Source organism: Hippocampus comes, unplaced genomic scaffold, assembly GCF_001891065.2.
Source record: "Hippocampus comes isolate QL1 unplaced genomic scaffold, H_comes_QL1_v1.1 scaffold125, whole genome shotgun sequence".
In the NCBI taxonomy this organism is placed as follows: Eukaryota; Metazoa; Chordata; class Actinopteri; order Syngnathiformes; family Syngnathidae; genus Hippocampus; species Hippocampus comes.
Genome location: NW_017805453.1, coordinates 2,375,499 through 2,393,255, shown reverse-complemented (window position 1 = coordinate 2,393,255; position 17,757 = coordinate 2,375,499). Strand labels below are relative to the sequence as shown.

General features: G+C 43.0%; 1 protein-coding gene across 1 annotated transcript in view; it reads left to right on the top strand.

Annotated features, from left to right (window-relative positions):
- dph1 (diphthamide biosynthesis 1) overlaps positions 1-17,440 on the top strand; it is a 69,755-nt gene extending 52,315 nt beyond the window's left edge. The window contains exons 7-12 of the mRNA XM_019874339.1: positions 2,458-2,526; positions 3,925-4,081; positions 5,801-5,901; positions 13,432-13,510; positions 16,025-16,159; positions 16,320-17,440. Of these exons, the coding sequence (XP_019729898.1) occupies positions 2,458-2,526; positions 3,925-4,081; positions 5,801-5,901; positions 13,432-13,510; positions 16,025-16,159; positions 16,320-16,406 (628 nt within the window). The 3' untranslated portion in view covers positions 16,407-17,440. The remainder of the gene's footprint in view (positions 1-2,457; positions 2,527-3,924; positions 4,082-5,800; positions 5,902-13,431; positions 13,511-16,024; positions 16,160-16,319) is intronic.
- The last annotated feature ends 317 nt before the right edge of the window (positions 17,441-17,757 follow it).

Below are 17,757 nucleotides of genomic sequence, written 5' to 3'. Positions count from 1 at the left end.
TTATTGCAGTACGTTTGATTTAGATCAATTATTAATTTGGTCAATTTCAGCCCCTATTTGTAGAATGTCGATCTGTGCGTTATTTTGAGTTGCAAATATAATTTTCTGTTACTATCCTTGCTCCAAAATGAATGTATAATTGCTGAATTCACTTCCACTCCTTTGCTCATACTCTCGCTGCTAATGGACCACTACTGTATGCAGATGTGAATGCAAAGGTTGGGACTGTTGCATAACATAACGGCGACTAATGTTATACTAAGAGCACACTTAATAAGAAGAATTCATTATTGATGGTGGGGCTGTGATCAACGGGAGAGCGAGGTTTTAGAAAAAGCAGCCTTTGAAAGAGAGCGAGACATGAGGACATCGCCACACAAGTGCGGCTGTCTTATTGTTCACAGTCTAATCATGGAATGGCCTTGAATCCTTTCAAGCAAAGTGGTGCACCAGAGAGACCGCAGGAGTACAATCGTCTATGTGATGTAACGCATGCACGCGCGCACACACACACACACACACACACACACACACACACACACAGACACTCAAAAAAACTATCTTGGCGAAACATGTTTCCAGGTAGAGTGCACGGATAAGCATCAACAGCTCTTTACCGGGAGCTATAAATATTTAACAATTAGTGAGCGTAATTGCACCTGTACACCAGCAGTCCCCAAACTTTTTTGACCGAAGATCTATTTTTCAATCAACCAACCTCACCTCCCGCGATAGACCCGTTACCGCGCACTTACACACGCATGCCATAATGAGCGTCGGCCATAACGACCCCTAAGATAAACGAAACAGAAAAATAAAGTAGGCACAAGAGTTTTTGAGCTTGTGAAAAGGATATCACTGCGTACCTGAGTGGCAGACCTAACGCGGATGCATGCAATGCACTTTTGCAGCCTGTTAAAACTCTCGTAGCTCACGTGTACCATTTTGAAATGCTTCTCTCGGCCGTCCAGGTTGCCATTCATTGTGAGTTCCATCAGTGAATTGTACACGAAATGCACTTTGCCTGATAATAATAATGATGCTTTACACAGTGTACAGTCATGAGAGGGAGCATTGGCCTTAGACCCCCCCACCCCTTGTGACTGTTCATCTGGTCGTGTGTGAACACAAAAGTTGTGTCAATCTCAATCCAATCTCAAGACAAGGAAATTATCCTTCATTGCATAAAATTCTTTGCAGAAATGACCCAACACCCGTTTTCTCAAGCCTGGTGGATAATCCATTTGATGATTAAAAATGGCAGCAAAGACCTAATTGGTCATGCAGCATTGTTTCACCACTAACTGAAAGGTCTTCTGGTTTACTTGAGGCCACTGCTAACCAATCACAAGGCCTCAGTGCATCCTTAACTCATTCACTGCTGTGACGTTTAAGTTGGATTCCAACCATTTTCAATATTTTTGGAATACGGGTAAAAATCGTTTTTTGTTTTTTTTTTTAATTGACATTATAACAAAACTGTCAAGCAGATGGGGGAGCAAGGAAAGGAAAAAGACCTAATTAAAAAAATGCTGATGTGTGTTCTCAAAATTGTGTTTTTTCTTGTTTTCCAAAAACATTGACTAATTGGCAACGTTATCGTGCCTGGGTTTCAACAACACACAGCAGTTTTCAAGCGCCTTTTCACTGTGGCATAACCAACCCAGGGAGTTGCCCACCCCAGCCGATGTCCTGGCTCAGTTTTCAATCCTTGTCCAAACCCTGTTGCATTGTGAAACTCTACCTTCACAATTGTTTCCTCCAAACATATTCTTTTACCACTCTACAGTTTGTGGAGCGCATAAATAAATGTCAACCCATGGACAGAGTGGACCAACTCCTCCAACTCCAGGGAGGAAATAACTGAAACCCATGTCAGTATGTCAAAGGAAAGAAAGCTCTTGGGTTAGCAACCCCGCCCCCCCCCCCCCTGCACACCCATTTTGTAATTAGCATTTTCTTCTGGGGCTTTGCGTTTGTTGTTTTTACTCCTTTTTTTTTTTTTTTTTTTAATTATATTGCCATTTCTATATGCTAAGTGAAGCAGTTCCTGGTTTCTCTGGAGAGAATTGTGGTATATAAATAGATGTGCCTTGCCTCGTGTTTTCAAGCACCTCCATGCCTCGCTGTTCTTTCTGTTTGTACACACTGCCTACGCTCGGAGTCTGCTGAATCCCCAGTAGAAGGCCAAGGGTTAATTGAAAGGCCTTGCATTCTCTGTAAACAGCATGCTCCAATCGTTGGGGGTCATGTTCCCCAAACAGCAGAGCTGGGCTGATCCTCCACGTTAGCCTCAGGGCCCGAAAACTGCTAGGTCTTAGGACTTCTGTTACAAGGTGGCCTACGGGGAAGGGAGGGATAGATTTAACTTGCTGATTGAATTTACATTTGCACAAATTGCTTTCTCCTGATTTTCTCTCGTCATTTCTCTGAAGAGTGATCTTTTTGTTTCTTTAGCTATTTGGGAGATGGAAGATTTCATCTGGAGTCTATCATGATCGCAAATCCAGATTTGCCTGCCTACAGGTACGGTAAATGATCCGTGTGTGTTCTTCAAGCTTGAATTTAGGAATAATGTGTTGCTGTCACTGTTGGGTTTTTTTGGACCATAAGGGACACATTAACTCCTTTAATTTTCTCAGAAATCGACAGTGTAATCCGGGGCACTTTATGTAAGTGTGGATGTCGGCATTTCAGTTTGTCATCTTTAATTCAAATTAATTTCTCTTATTGTAGCATTCTCATCCATGTCAAATATCACAAGCATGCATTTGTTTTCTTCCTACTGGAATGAGAACTACTTTCTGCTTCCTGGTCTAAGAATAATGGGAAATAGAGTCCTTTTAGTCGAATGCTGCAGTCGCTGGATAGACCAAAAGCAAGCTGAGCGTTTCTGGTGCCGTGTTTCCATTTTTACAATGGGGGACTGGACCGCCACGAGGTAAACTACAAAGCCAGCTTCCAATAATTACCGAGGCCGAACAAAAAAAAGTTTGGATAATGGTTGAGTGTGGTGACTTGTTTACAGCTGTTGAACTGTCTACCATGATAGCATCTAGCATTAGCCAAAGTCATAACACCCACCGTTTTTTTTTTCCGTTTGTCGGAACATCCCCTCCTCTGCTCAAAAGCAGCCCTTGTGTAGCTGCACGGCAAACAAAAAGTAAGTGAGACGCGCGGCGTAATTTGGTGTCCGGTCTCAACCTCGCGTAATACTGCTACGTCTCTCAAATCAACACACGGTACAATTAGAAGAAATGTTTTAACATACAATGCGTCTTATAATCCGGTGTGTCATACTGTATGTCTGATGAAAATATTTGAAAATTTGACCCATTCTTATCGCACCTAATAATGCGGTGTGCCCAAGAGTCCGAAATATATGGTAGTCAAAAGGAGTAAAAGCAGGTACTTGAATGTGAACCAGGCACAAGTCATGTACAATTTGTGTGTCTGATGATCATCAAACTATGCAGCATTCCATATCAAAACCGCTGTTATAAACATATCGGTAAATTGATTTCTCTGACAGTATCACTCAAAACTGTGATCGCTTGCTTTAGTGCCGTGTCCTGATAACGCAGGATGAGGCGCAAATATGGTTTTGATGACCTGTTGTTGACATGCAAAGTGAAATAATGTTGTCGGTATATGCGCAGCTGCACAGCTCACCGGTCTCAACCACAAACAAGATTCTAATCTCAACGGCGCGCAACGTTCCTGGATCCAAGTAAAGCAGATTAGATACTCTGAAGTAGCTCGAGTTGACACCAACTGCTGTCACACTTGATGTGTTTTCATGATTGGATTTTTTAATCTCGTTTTGCATTTCGGTCCTTCGGATAGATACCCGAACAATAGTCCCTTAGATTGCATGTGAAGATGACGATTAGGAGAGTGTATGTGCTATTTTTCTGTGTGCAGGTACGACCCCTACAGTAAAGTCTTCTCCAGGGAGTACTACGACCACGAGGCCATGCGTGCCCTGAGGCTTGAGGCCATCAACAAGGCTCGCTCAGCCCAGAGATGGGGGCTCATTTTGGGCACGCTGGGCCGTCAGGGAAACCCAAAAGTTCTGGAGGTGAGCGTGCACGTGGGTGTCTGTGTGTGTTTTCGTTTCAGCAGCGTGTTTGTCCTTAGGCCTGCCGTGCAACAGTCTGCAATATTTTTCAATTTGACATTTTTAGTCAAGCAAGTTTCCAGCAATGGGAAATCTTCATACTAGAAAAGTCACCATTATTTTTAAACATTGGATGACATAAACGAAAAAAAAAATTATTACTGGATGGGGCGACCCGGTGGTTGAGATGGTTAGCGTGTCGGCCTCACAGTGCAGAGGTGAAGGGTTCGATTCCTGCTCCGGCCTTCCTGTGTGGAGTTTACATGTTCTCCACGTGCCTGCGTGGGTTTTCTCCGGGTACTCCGGTTTGCTCCCACATTCCAAAAACATGCGTGGCAGGTTAATGGAACACTCTAAATTGTCCATCGAGGTGTGTGTGAGCGCGGATGTTTTTTCGTCTGTGTGCCCTGCGATTGGCTGGCGGCCAGTTCAGGGTGTCCCCCACCTATTGCCCGAAGACAAGTGGGATAGGCTCCAGCACGCGCTGCGACCCTTGTGCGCATAAGCGAATCGGAAAATGGATGGATGGATAATGCCAGATTTAATTTGGAATTATTTTTTTCAAAGTCCTCTTTTAAAATATATATATTTTTAACATACACCTGCAATAAGTTAATCAGTTGTGATCATACGCTAAAATAAAGGCAAATGAACCATGAATTCATATGAAAGACATTTTATCTTCTTCAGTTCCTTATTAACAGTGTGAACTAGACATAAAAAAAAAACTCCCAAAACATTTGTGCAAAATGTTATGTCGACATATTCTGATTCAATATATATGCGAAGATTTCATCCAGGTCAGTCGTCAACTGATCGGCAGAATTTCTCGCCTTCGTGTTTTCCGTGTCTCTCTACTCTTATACCCCCCCTTTAAATGACGCTCCCATGATCAAGCTTTGCATGACTTGATGGTATCTGGAACCTTCATGGTTGAGATACTCCCAAGACCAGGCTTGGCACCCACCGTATGATTTGCTTAAGAGCATATGCTAATCTATTACGTGAGGCCCATATAAATGTCATCAGTATACGTTCAAAGACATATGGTGGTAGTCTGTAGCATTAACGAGGAGGAGGATTGAAGGGGGATTTACAAAGGCTGAACTTCTCTGCCATATTGATCTGTCGAGATTAAGAAGTGAGGTGCCAGATAATGTTTTAAGTATGGGCTGATATATCTTATTTTTTTTTTTTTCCTTCTTGAACCCAAGTTATTCTCATGGACAGACACACAGTCTCACTAATCTAACATGTATGGGATTTTTAAATATCTTCTCGGCATCGATGTACTTCCAACACTTGTTCTTCGTATAAATTAGCATCAAAAGAGGTCAATTGACTGTGGAACCTTTCCACCTTTTGCTCAGGACCACCCCACTTAGGTACCGTTGCTGAATTCGGTACATTGCTTACTTTGGACAAGACAAAGGTGTGCCTTTTAAGTTTTGAGGAATCCAACTTGAGCCGAGCTTTGTGCGGAGCTTGCATCTCTGGATTGTGCATGACAGAAAATGAGTCCAACTGGCAAGGCCTTTGAACAAACCTGCGCTTGGTTGAAGTGTCTTTATATTGGTTGACTGCAAATAAGTTGGCTTGTTGTGGCAACCCCGTGAGAAAATCGTGTTTTGATACGAGGATAACAGATTCGGCGCACTCCTAACTCTGTTCTCTCTGTAGCACCTGGAATCAAGGCTGCAGTCGCTGGGCAGGAGCTTTACTCGAGTTCTTTTGTCCGAGATTTTCCCAAGCAAGTTGGATCTGCTGCCTGATGTTGACGCGTGAGTAATGAGATGCCCACGCATAGAAACTAACATGCTACCAAAAGTTGGGCACTGCTTGATCACAGCCTTTAAGGAGATGCTGGTCAGTTGCTCTCATTGCCTACCTTAGTTCTCTGCTCTTATCAATATCACCATAAGGTGCCTTTGAGACTTCCCCTATTTGACCAGAAGCGGTTATATACTATTATAAGACAGACATACGGATGTACTGTACTGGTGGATCACCTCTTCTCTCGGCTTCTCAGTATGGCAACATTATAAGTTGTGAAAAGAGAAAGGATATATGCTTCTGATTACTGATTTATAATGTGTACATGTGTTGCTACACCGTTTGTGTTCAGATATCTGTTACTAAAAGGATAACACTGCCGCACAGATGCAAATTGTTGGCCCGTGTGCCATTTAGTGTTTCCCATTGTATGTTCGCATTCAACTAATGGAGGCTATGTAATTGTTTTGAATGCACAGCGTGTCGTTTTTTTTTCTTATTCAGTTTGACAGCAACCTTCAGATCAGAACGGCAATAAACAGCTTCAAGGCCTCTTTTTTTCCCCCCCCAAGAATATTGTTATCTGCCGAACTGCTGCTTATTGTGAAGTGAGTTGAGTTACCTGCCACCAAACCAGTGGCTCTCAAGTCATTTGAATATTGTCACCGAGTGATGTAACAAAACAAAAGCAGTGAGAATTAAAGATGGGGTCGAGGAGGGGGCAAAAAAAAGGAAGTGAAGGACAAAAGAAAATGAACTCATGGACCTCTTAGGATTTTTTTTGGAGACCAGCGGTTGTCCAGGCAATGTACATTGAGCGACATTTTCCAAAAGAATGGTGTCTTGGCGAGCCATTATGGAATCAGCTATCATGACTGAAATGTGTATGTAGTCGAAGGCGGGTGGGCGTCATAAATGGCTCGCTGTAACAATATAACAAACGAGCTCCGTCTTCTTGAATGTATGTGGCATTCATGGAGCGTTAGTGTGCTTTTCCCGTTGCAGCAGTGACATGTTGTTCAGTTTCATCAGCAAGACAGGGCAAATCATATCAAGGGCGATATGCGTGTTACCCGTCCTGTATTTGTTTGGTCGGAAAGGATTACTTAAATAAACAAGAATTCCTTTTGATGCAGTGCAGATTGGGAATGTTTGATGCATGTAGGGATCTAGAGTCGGTCGATAAAACACGCCGCCCATAATCCCAGTGTGATAAACTACGCCACTGAACGCCGCAGTCTTGCTATCATAATCATAAAACCCCTTTGAAAAGTTGCCGGTGATTTCCCGATTTGAAGGACGGAGGTCAGTGGGCACTCGAGGCGTGCAAGTGTTCAAGTCTCGCTTGGGCTCCCATGATCCTAAAACTCGGGTCTCTCTTTCTCTCGCTCTCTATTTTTTAGGTCTTAACAATTTAGAGAAATTATATCATTGTGATATTTGTATTTTTCCCCCCCTTGATATTATGATTGCGATTTAATATGCAATTATTATTTTTTCTACATGTATGCCGACCGACCTTAAATCAAGCACTTTTCCTTCCCCAAATCGCAGCCTTGGAAATCTGGAAAATTGCTTTCATCTTCATTACAGTGGCGATTTGAATTTGATTAATTGTTCAGCCCTCCAGCGCAGCAATGAGAGTTGTGATAAGCGAGAAAGGAGTTGGTGAGAGAAGGACGGCCGTGTTGAGCTAGACTGAGACATGGAGCAATGTGGAAGGAGTTGAAGGGGGTGAGAGAGCTTTTTCTTTTTGTTGTTCGGCCATCTTATTTGAGAGCAATGTTCAAGTAATGCAAGTCAGGGCCGGCTCGCCCGTCCGCAAAACCTCATTATCGACACAATGACTTTTCTTTCAATAACATGTCAAGTGTGACCTTTGGGGAAAATCCAAACGTCGTCTTCTCTTCAGACCTGCATAAGGTGACAGCACATATGGACAAAAGTATCGGGACACCTTGCCATTACTTTCTGAAAATGGAAGACAATGTTGACTCTCCACTCATCTGAGAAGACTTTCTATGAATGGTGGAGATTTTTTTTTCTGTCCATTTGTGAGAATCAGCGGTCAGTAATGCAAAGTTCCTTGTTTTGTGCATTTGGAACAGCAAAGGATTTCCCCACACTGTTCTCACTATCTGAAGCATAGAATTGTCCAAAGTGACTTGGGGTTCCAACTTGATCCATGTTTGATTCATTCATTAACTTTTTTTTTTTTAACACCCCAAATATTATTAAGGGGACTGACCAGTAGCCAAATTCATCCGTTTAACACTCGAGCTGGTTATAGTTCAATGATCCAAAATATTGATCACTTTTGTGAAGGTAAAACAACAAAGTAAAAACATATTGAAGGCAAGTTTTTACGCCAGACAACTTCTATGCAACTTTTATGGCTTCAACCAGGGCAGGCTAAATAAAGTTCCCAGAGTTTGTGTTCTCCAGCAGAAGTACTTTTTAGTCGGTCAGGAATTGTGCAGACCAAATTGTGCATTTTTCTAATACTCTAACACTCAACTTTTTCAACAGGACAAATGTGTACCATTATGTATGGACAGTAACAGTAATATTAGCCAGAAATGGCTCATCAACAGGTTCACACAAGTAAAAAAAAGAATCAAGTACTCATGGGTGGACTTTTCCTTCAAAAATGATATGCTCAGAAATGGTCTCTTTGAAGAACAATTGAATTAAAAAAAAAAAAAGTATGAGCCGAAATACTTCCTTCGAGCGCCTGTCACAACAGGTTTCAGGTTTGAGAGACGTCCAGATGTTTCAACTGTGCTCATTCATTCCTTCATCGAGTCCACTTGAAGGAACTGAATATGAAAGTGTCTTTTCAAAAGCGAGCGATTTCATAATTGCATCCGTGATTTATCAGACGAACCGCCCGCATTTATTTTGGGCTTATCTGATTCACGCAACTGCAAATTGTTCAGCTGCTCCCGCCACCCCTGAAAAGCCCCCCTATGAATTCATCTGTGTGAGGTCGAGCTACAATAGACGCAACAAGCCAACCAGGCGTCTTGCAATGTGCCGAACCACCGTGTCGTATTGCGGGAGGGATGCAAGCACGAGAGAGAATTTTCGATCGAGCGCCAGAGCCCCGTTTCAGGCTTTCTCTGCCTTTAAACACCCACGTCGTCATCTAAAAAGCCCCCCCCCATTATCTTATTCTCTTAAGTGTGTAATGAGACTCTCCTCAAGCAGCCTTTGTCCTATTGTACACGGATCTCCTCGCCACACACGCTTATCTAGACTAGACCGTCGCCATACCACCCACAGTGCATTGCGGCATTGAATCTTTCCCATTTGAGTTTTTTTCACAACAGCCCAATTAAATGTCTGTTTCTGTGAACATGTTTTTACCTCTTTCGAGTGTCGAAGGCCTAATTGCTTCAGCTGCGCGTCAGGAAAGAAGCAAGGCGCTGAGTACCGCTCATGGCTTCAGCAGCACTAAATGTTGTGACGTCTCCGGTTAAGTTTAGCGCTCATGTGACAGATTGTCTCACAGTATAACATTTGTTTTCGAATTTCTTTTCAAAGGTGTCCATATAAATTGCCTTAGAGGTGAGCCCAAAGCTCACTTTACTCCTGTCCCCTTTCACGACTGTAATTAGGAGAAAGAGAGTGAGTTATTTTGGGGTCTCTTGAAAAAGCTTCTATCCATCTGTCTGTCTTAAACTTTTCCTGACACTGGACGAGAAGTGGGATTCATCCTCGATGAGCCCCCAGTTAATCGCAGGGCACAAACCATTCACATTCAGGCCTGAGTGAATTAGGGTCGCCATTCAACCGCATTTCTGTACTCTCTGCCTGCTGCACCCCCACCAAACCCCTCCAAAAAAAATCAACAAAACAACAACAAAAAAACACTCAAGCAAGGTTTCTTAAAACAAGTAAACAGCTAGCCTCAAAACTCCCCACGCTCTTTTTTTTTTTTTAAGGTGTTGCGGCTGGTGTCGCCATTTTTTGAGGTAGCAGACTATGAATACAATCTGGAATTTAGAATCTACAAAATGAACAGGACTTGAGCCAGCATTGCCCCAAAATGACCAGAAAATGCTCCGAAATCAATCAGAAATGGCCCAGAATTGTCGCAGATTTCCATTTATTTTTATTTTATGAAATATTTTGTCCGTTCTTATGTCCTTGTGAGCTCATCGTCAGTCGCTGCCCAAGCTGCCCAAGGCCGTTTCTCCACACTGAGAAATGGCCAGTGTGTCCCAAAATGAACAGGAGGTGTCCCAAAGTTTTTGAAAATTTCTCAATAAAAGCCCAATGTTAAAACATTTTCGGTTACTTCTAACTTCCACACTTGTTGACTGATTCAAACCATTCCAACTTTGAACTGTACGGCAAATGCGACTTGCAAACATCAGCAGTCCAATTCAAAATTTCCGCCAGAATTAAATCGTTTTCCTCCATTTCCTCCATGTAAAAACAATGCAATGAATCTGCTTGCGAGATCAAATAGCCACAATCGTAACACTTGAAATTATGGCGAAATACAAGAAGTCATTTTGAAAGTCGATCACCAACTAATCTTACCGATAACACATGCCCAAAAGTCTCGGTTTATTAAATGAATACTTCGAGATCAGAAGATGCCCGTTTGCTTTTTTTTTTGTCCTGTTTTTGTTTTTAGTTTTTGTTCAATTGGAAACATTTTGTGAAATTCTGAGTCATTTGCCAGGCATGAAATGGCATCCAGTCATCCATATTGCCTTGAGGGTCACTGGCAAGTACCGGACCAGTCATCCGCTAATTGCGGGGCAATTCTCATTTGAAGTGCCCACCGCAGTTCCATGAATAGATACATTTTCGACATTAAGGTGCCCCGCAGTCTTTTTTATTTTTTTCCTTTTTAAATAACCTCGAGTTTGTTGCTTCATCTCACTTTCGTCTTACATCTTCTTCTTGCTTACCCAATGGACTGTGAGTTTCGCGTTGCTGTTTAACTACTGTTCTGCGCTCAACCACGCTTTAACTGCCTTTAAGATGACGGGTGTGTAGCTCCATAGTTAGAGCATGTTGCATAAACGCATAAATGCTTGCAAGTGATTAGCCTCAACCGATGGACTTCAAGGTCTCATTTTCAATTCGCCATCTCACTTGGTTGCGCACACACACGGCAGCCGTGAGGAGATTGCTTCAAGTGTGTCTGACTCAGCTAGCTCTCAAATTACGAGGGATGGAAAAGAATTCACTCTGCGGGTGAGAGAGACGTTTAGAGCGAGGGGGGTCGCAGGATTTGAAAATTAGAAACCGCCACGCGTTTGCCCAGAGGGCGGGCGGAATATTTCTGTGCGAGTGGGAGTCAACCGTGCAATCAATTCAACCGCTCAGAAACTTTGCTAAAGTTGGCATAGGAGGGGAACAGACAGATGGGCAATAGTGACATTCGGGCGATTAGGCTTTTATTCCCCACCGCCCTTCCTTCCACTTGCTCCGTCGTTGCCTCTTTAAGCGTTGCCGTACAGCTAGCCTTCTCTCCTTGGCCTTGACACGCGTCTCTTCATCGTTGCTCGTCAATAACTGGAGCGCCATCATTGGAATTAGGCAGTAACAACGGAGCCGTGGATAGGATTGATCTGCCAAAGCTAACCCGCACCATCCCTTTGCTCCGGCTTCCATTATCCCCCCCCCCTTCCCTGTATTATTCATTTTTCTTCCCTCCAGCTGTTTAAACCCCCCCTTTCCCCCTTCATGCTTCCCTCATGCATTTTCAAGAGTAAACACTTTTCTCACAGACAATCTTGCTGCTCCGGCTTCGCCTTGCCTTGTGCCCCACCGCCCTCGTCTCCATCTGCTCCATCTTTATTGCTCTTCCTCCCTCCGCTATCTGTGTCTTTCTCATCTCTTTCATACACAGACCCCACCCAGCAGTCCTCCTTTACTCCCTCCCACCACTCTGTCTGCCAGCTATGTAGGCTACCTCCATGGAGACTTGAATGGTGCTTCTTTCTTTCTTTCTTTCTTTCTTTCTTTTTTTAATTCACACACACCTACCCTTTCCTTCTCTTTCCTATCATTGCTTTTTTTTGGGGGGGGGGGGTCCTCGAATGCCCCTAACCTCTCACCTACCCCTTTGGCAGCATCAGTCATCCCTTGACTGCTTCTGCAGTCACACGGTGTAGCGCGGCTGTTTGCGAATCAGGACACATCTCTTCAACAGATGCTTGAGATCAGGTGGAAGCAGGAAGCTGCACGGTTCCTACGTGTGAGAGTGGACGCACATGTGCCCCCCCTCCCCCACCGCCTCACCATAGGATCTTGGGGACTAGTGACTCTGGTTGCTTTATGCTCAGATTCAGAAGTATGTGGGTAATGACAATGTTGCCTCCAGCATAATGGTGATCAAAACTCTCCTGAGCTGATCAATATGTCGACGTTTAATCACCTCAGGGAAAAATTTCTCACAAAAATGCTTTTCAACATTCAATACATAGAAACCCCAAACCTCCCAACAACAAAAAAAAACCTAATTAATAAAAAATATTGGGATTTTTTTTTTTTTTTTAACTCTGACTGCATATGATAAGAAACCTTGGATTATTAACGATGGCAGCACAGAATGTCCCTGGAGTAAACGAGATTTTTTTGACTGTTAACTTTTATTTTGCCGATCCGATCAATGACATTCTTGATCGATCGATCGGCAAATTATTACATTTCAACCAATCACTGATTTAGCAAAAAATGCAAAATACCTGACAATCTGAAGTCTGAAGTCTAATTGGAATCAGCATTCGCCTCACCATAGGATCTTGGGGACTAGTGACTCTGGTTGCTTTATGCTCAGATTCAGAAGTATGTGGGTAATGACAATGTTGCCTCCAGCATAATGGTGATCAAAACTCTCCTGAGCTGATCAATATGTCGACGTTTAATCACCTCAGGGAAAAATTTCTCACAAAAATGCTTTTCAACATTCAATACATAGAAACCCCAAACCTCCCAACAACAAAAAAAAACCTAATTAATAAAAAATATTGGGATTTTTTTTTTTTTTTTAACTCTGACTGCATATGATAAGAAACCTTGGATTATTAACGATGGCAGCACAGAATGTCCCTGGAGTAAACGAGATTTTTTTGACTGTTAACTTTTATTTTGCCGATCCGATCAATGACATTCTTGATCGATCGATCGGCAAATTATTACATTTCAACCAATCACTGATTTAGCAAAAAATGCAAAATACCTGACAATCTGAAGTCTGAAGTCTAATTGGAATCAGCATTCGTAATAACGATCATTCATTGATTTCAAAGCATTTATTCACCTACAAAAACTCAACTATAAATATGAATTAAAAGAAAAACAGAAAAGAAATTCTGGCAAAAATGCGATTCTTTGGAGGACAACAGGGGCGGCTCCTCACTGCTTGTTGTTCTGGCCCTAATTGGAGCTGAAAGACAACACTTGAATGGCCTCATTGTTTCATTTCAAATCCTTTGTCATCATCCAAACACTTTGACAGTGAGATTCTCTCGGCTTGATTTGTGCGAATTCATGTGCCTTCTCTCCTGCAGGTGGGTACAAATTGCGTGTCCGCGACTGTCCATCGATTGGGGCTCAGCCTTCTCCAAACCGCTGCTGTCTCCCTATGAGGTAAAAATGACCCACTCACTCTTGCCGTCCACTTGTCCGGCCGCCTGCGGCTCTTTAAATGCACACACAGGTCGCGCGGCAACGCTGTTGGATGCCAAGTTGTGCCATTTTAGCGCATAGGTTGTTAAGGGTGGCTAAAGTGTTTTTTAAATGGCGCTGAATTTGTTCAGTGGGAGCCTAGCGGCAACATGATGGCGGGCGGGCGGAGGAGCAGCCCCCCCTGCAGGCTGCCGGATGGCACAGCCGCCGCCCCTCCTTGCTGTCAAACAGAGAGCAAGTCCTCAACAAGATCCATTTCAAAACCAGCTGCTGCTGATGTAGCAGACAAACACCCCCCCCCCCCACACACACACACACACGCTCCCCAATATAAATAAATAAATAATTAGAATACGCTGGATTGTGATGACTTTGGTTTCTGTGGCTGCGGTTTGGTAATGTGAGCTTTGAATTCATTCAGACATCCTTGTGAAATGTCTCTAACGGGACTCGCTGCCTTGAATAGGAAAAGCCCGTTTTTGTGTGGGAGCCTACTTTGCTCTCCTTTGCAGCCACTTTTTTTTTTCTTAACAACATCTGCATTCAAATCGATTGAGCTGCATTTGCGTTAGGAACGTATCCCCACACGGTCTCTCGCCACTGAGTGCTTTTAGGTGTGCTGTGGCATTTAGAAAGAAGATGACAGCGGCGGGAGGGAAAGGAGCCGAGAGGGCGGAGTGTGCCCGGGGAAGGGGGGGGCTGCTGGGGCGGGGGATACTTATTTTCAGGGCCTCTCATGTTATATTTATAGTCAATAAGACGCACTCGGCTCTCTTGTCGGAGTGGGGATTAGCGGCGCAAGCTAGCATGCGCAGAGCGGAGGAGAGGTTGGAGAGGCAGTGCGCCAAAATAAGTACACAGAAGAAGACAGTAGAGCAAAAAGAGGAGATGGTGAAAAACTCATCCTTTGAGTTTGCTCCCGTCACTTGAATTTTTACCGATTTGAGTCTGTTTAGTGGAGTGACCTTGCTATTGTTCTAATAATTCAAGCTCCTGCTTTGACATGAAAATGGCACCTGATAGAGAGAAGACCTCCGCCCGAGGCCAAAAAACCTCATTCAGGTCAGCACTGGATTATTCACCTTCATATTGTCGCTGTCCGATGACAATCGTGTAACTCATATTTCAGGAGCTTTAAGAAAGTGTTGACAGGGAAATATTGTGGAAAAACAGCGCAAATTCATCAGCATCTGAATTTCTAATCTTTATTTTCAGAATATGTTGGGCTCACTCTCCAGACAGCAGTTCTATAATATTGCAATAAAGCATTGAATAATTAATACATTAAAAAGAGACATTTTTAGGAACATGGTTTAAGCCTTTCAGGGACAGCGGTTACTACAGTGAACAGGTTATCAGGTTACATGGTGAATGACGGGATTAATGCTGCAGTCAAAATTCATTGTGCTGCACCTTTTGGTGCGCATGCCTTGGCCATCAAGGGGCAGCATAATACAATCATTCAGACATACACCAAGAAAAATAAAGCCGAAAATACAAGGTTATCTTCGCGTTAGCTAGCAGCTAGTTTAAAGCAAGCGGATCTTAAACTGCGTTGCTGTTATCACCTCAGAAAAAGTGAATATCGTCGTGATAAAGCGGTTTGGAAAATATATGGTGTGGATAAAGAACTATTAAAGTGTACTTCATTTCCGATAATAATGAAATTGGGATGTTTCATTTTTTCAGACCATGATGTGTTTTTCGGCAAAAGTCACTCACCTGAAGTGATACGGGATTCGGGTGTAAACGAACAGCAGTCGCGGATTTCAAATACAAGTACTGCCTCTAGTGCTTAGATAAGTTGCTCCACCGTTTCTTCAAACATCCGTTGCTTCTAAAACCTTGATTCTCAATGCTAACCATTAGCATGTCAACAGTGTTTTGGATTGTGTGCTAGCTTGATGTTTAGCCGATTTTCCTCAGGCTATCTATCGACCGATAGTTGTTTTAAGAACACACAAAGTGTCATACTTTTTGTTGTATGCTTAGTTTGACAGTAATCTTAACTCGATAGTGTCAAAAAACAGCTTGGTGCTTTTTTTTTTAATTGCTATTTACAAATGTTATCTGCGGAACTGCTGCTTGCTGTCAAGAGAAGTGAGTCATTTGCCAAATCCAGAAAGGTAAACGGTGAATTACAAATGTTAATCACAAATGAAATTCGAATTAATTTTCCTCTTTTCTTTCCCAGTCCATAAAATGTAAACAACATAAAACAAGAAAAAGGGCAACACAGCTCCTCCAACAGCTGCTGTGTTATGTATGCCATGCAGTCGCAGACAGCAAACACGATGACACTCACCTGTTCCAAACTCACTATTTTGACACCTGTCTCGTTTGTAGTGTCAATCTCTCTGCTTACCTGCACATAGAAACACTTCAAAATTCACTCTCTGCGGGTGAGAAACAGTAAAAATCCCAAACCTCTTCATCTCTCATTGATTTGATTTCCTCTCCCCATCCTTCCCTCAGGCAGCAGTGGCCCTCCAGGAGACAACCTGGAAGGAGGTCTACCCCATGGATTTCTACTCCAATCAGAGCCTGGGGCCGTGGACCCCCAACCACCCGGTCAACCAGCCTGCTCGGCCCCCTCGAGCACAAGCCCAGGTGAGGAAGAGCGCACGCGGGATATCTTCATATGTGTGTGGCCATACTGACACCTAGCGGCGCTTGCTGCACGACCTCCATTTCCATAGGCCGCACAAATCTCCTCATTTGTGTAAATAGCTGAGATTCCATCTTGATTTCATGTGATTTATTATTTCAGGTCCGCCCTGCAGCTGCTTTTCTCCAGACAGCCAACAAGCAGTGTATCCAGGCGCAGTGCGCCCCCTGCATCTGCCAAGGGGAATGACAAAGCGATACTTCTGAAGACTAGAATGGGAGAAAGTGGGTATATTTCCACTTAAGCCAGCCAACCTGCCAGAATGAGTCCCTCACTTCTTACAGCAAATCACATTGTACTCCTCCACACATTGCAACATTTCGAGCACGCGCTTGTGATAAAGGCTTAGAAGTACTCATGCGTGTTCATGAGTCACATTCCCTTGGTGAAGCTGACCGGGGTTTTTTTTTTTTTTTTGACCGCTATATGTTACGAATGCTATGGAGAAAAAGAAAGTGAAACAATGACCTAGAGTGTCATTGCGACTTTGGTTGGATGCAAACCATGACCTTGATTTCAACGCCGTAGTACGCAGCGTGCTTGACACGCAGCTCCCTTGTGGGATCCACACGACGGGTTGGAGCACTTTATTTATTTAATTAACACTGCAAGAGCTTTCTGCCAAATAAATCCGTCTTGACAATACTGTCATTTTTGCTTCGATGACAATTTACAACACAATAAATGAAAAAAAAGATTTCTATTTTGAGTGATTGGCAGCAGGTTTTTTGTTGTTTTTTTTTGACCAGATATAAGACTGGAGCAAGAATATCCACCAGTCATGACTGCTCTCCGTTCTCATTATTTATTGATGGAGTCTTCTGTCGATAAATAAATAAATATGTAAGAACACAAATGTTGCTGCGGAAAAGCTCCCCCCACCCCACCTACCTCATGGGTGGGGCCTCGGTGTTATTCACCAAAAATTTCCAACACTTCTTTCTATCATGACGTCTCCTTGGCAACACATCCATCCCTCTTGTCATGTGTTTCACGTTGAGCCAGCCTATGGGCAGATGCACAGCAGCAAAAAAGAAATAATCAGCCTCACCAAGACCTCCATGTTGTTCGGTTTTTTTTTTTTGCATTTTGCATTTTGCAAACTGAAGTGCGGCCCTTTTAATTATTTCATTTTTAATTGATCTGCATCTCTGAAGGGACCAAAAAGAGTATTTGATGAATGTCATGATCTTAGTCTTAAATTGTCACATGTAATGTGTATTTTTAAAAATTTTTACAATGAAAACTAATTAAAATGAAATCAGACGATCTTTGACTCTTTTAAATTGAGTAATATCTCCTGAATAAATCGTCCGCTTGACTAATGGTTCAAGGCCTAATTTCAAACACTTCCCAAGTCTTTTACTGGAGAAACATGTCTGTGACATCGTTCTGCCAAAACATCTTCAGTAAACAAGAATTATCGTACACTTCTCTCACCCTCTTCCTTGTCTTGCTGAAATTACCCGATCTTCCTGCCCCATTTGGTAATGGGCGAATGGCAAGTCTGACTTTGCTTACCATGTAAGCCGGTGGGTGG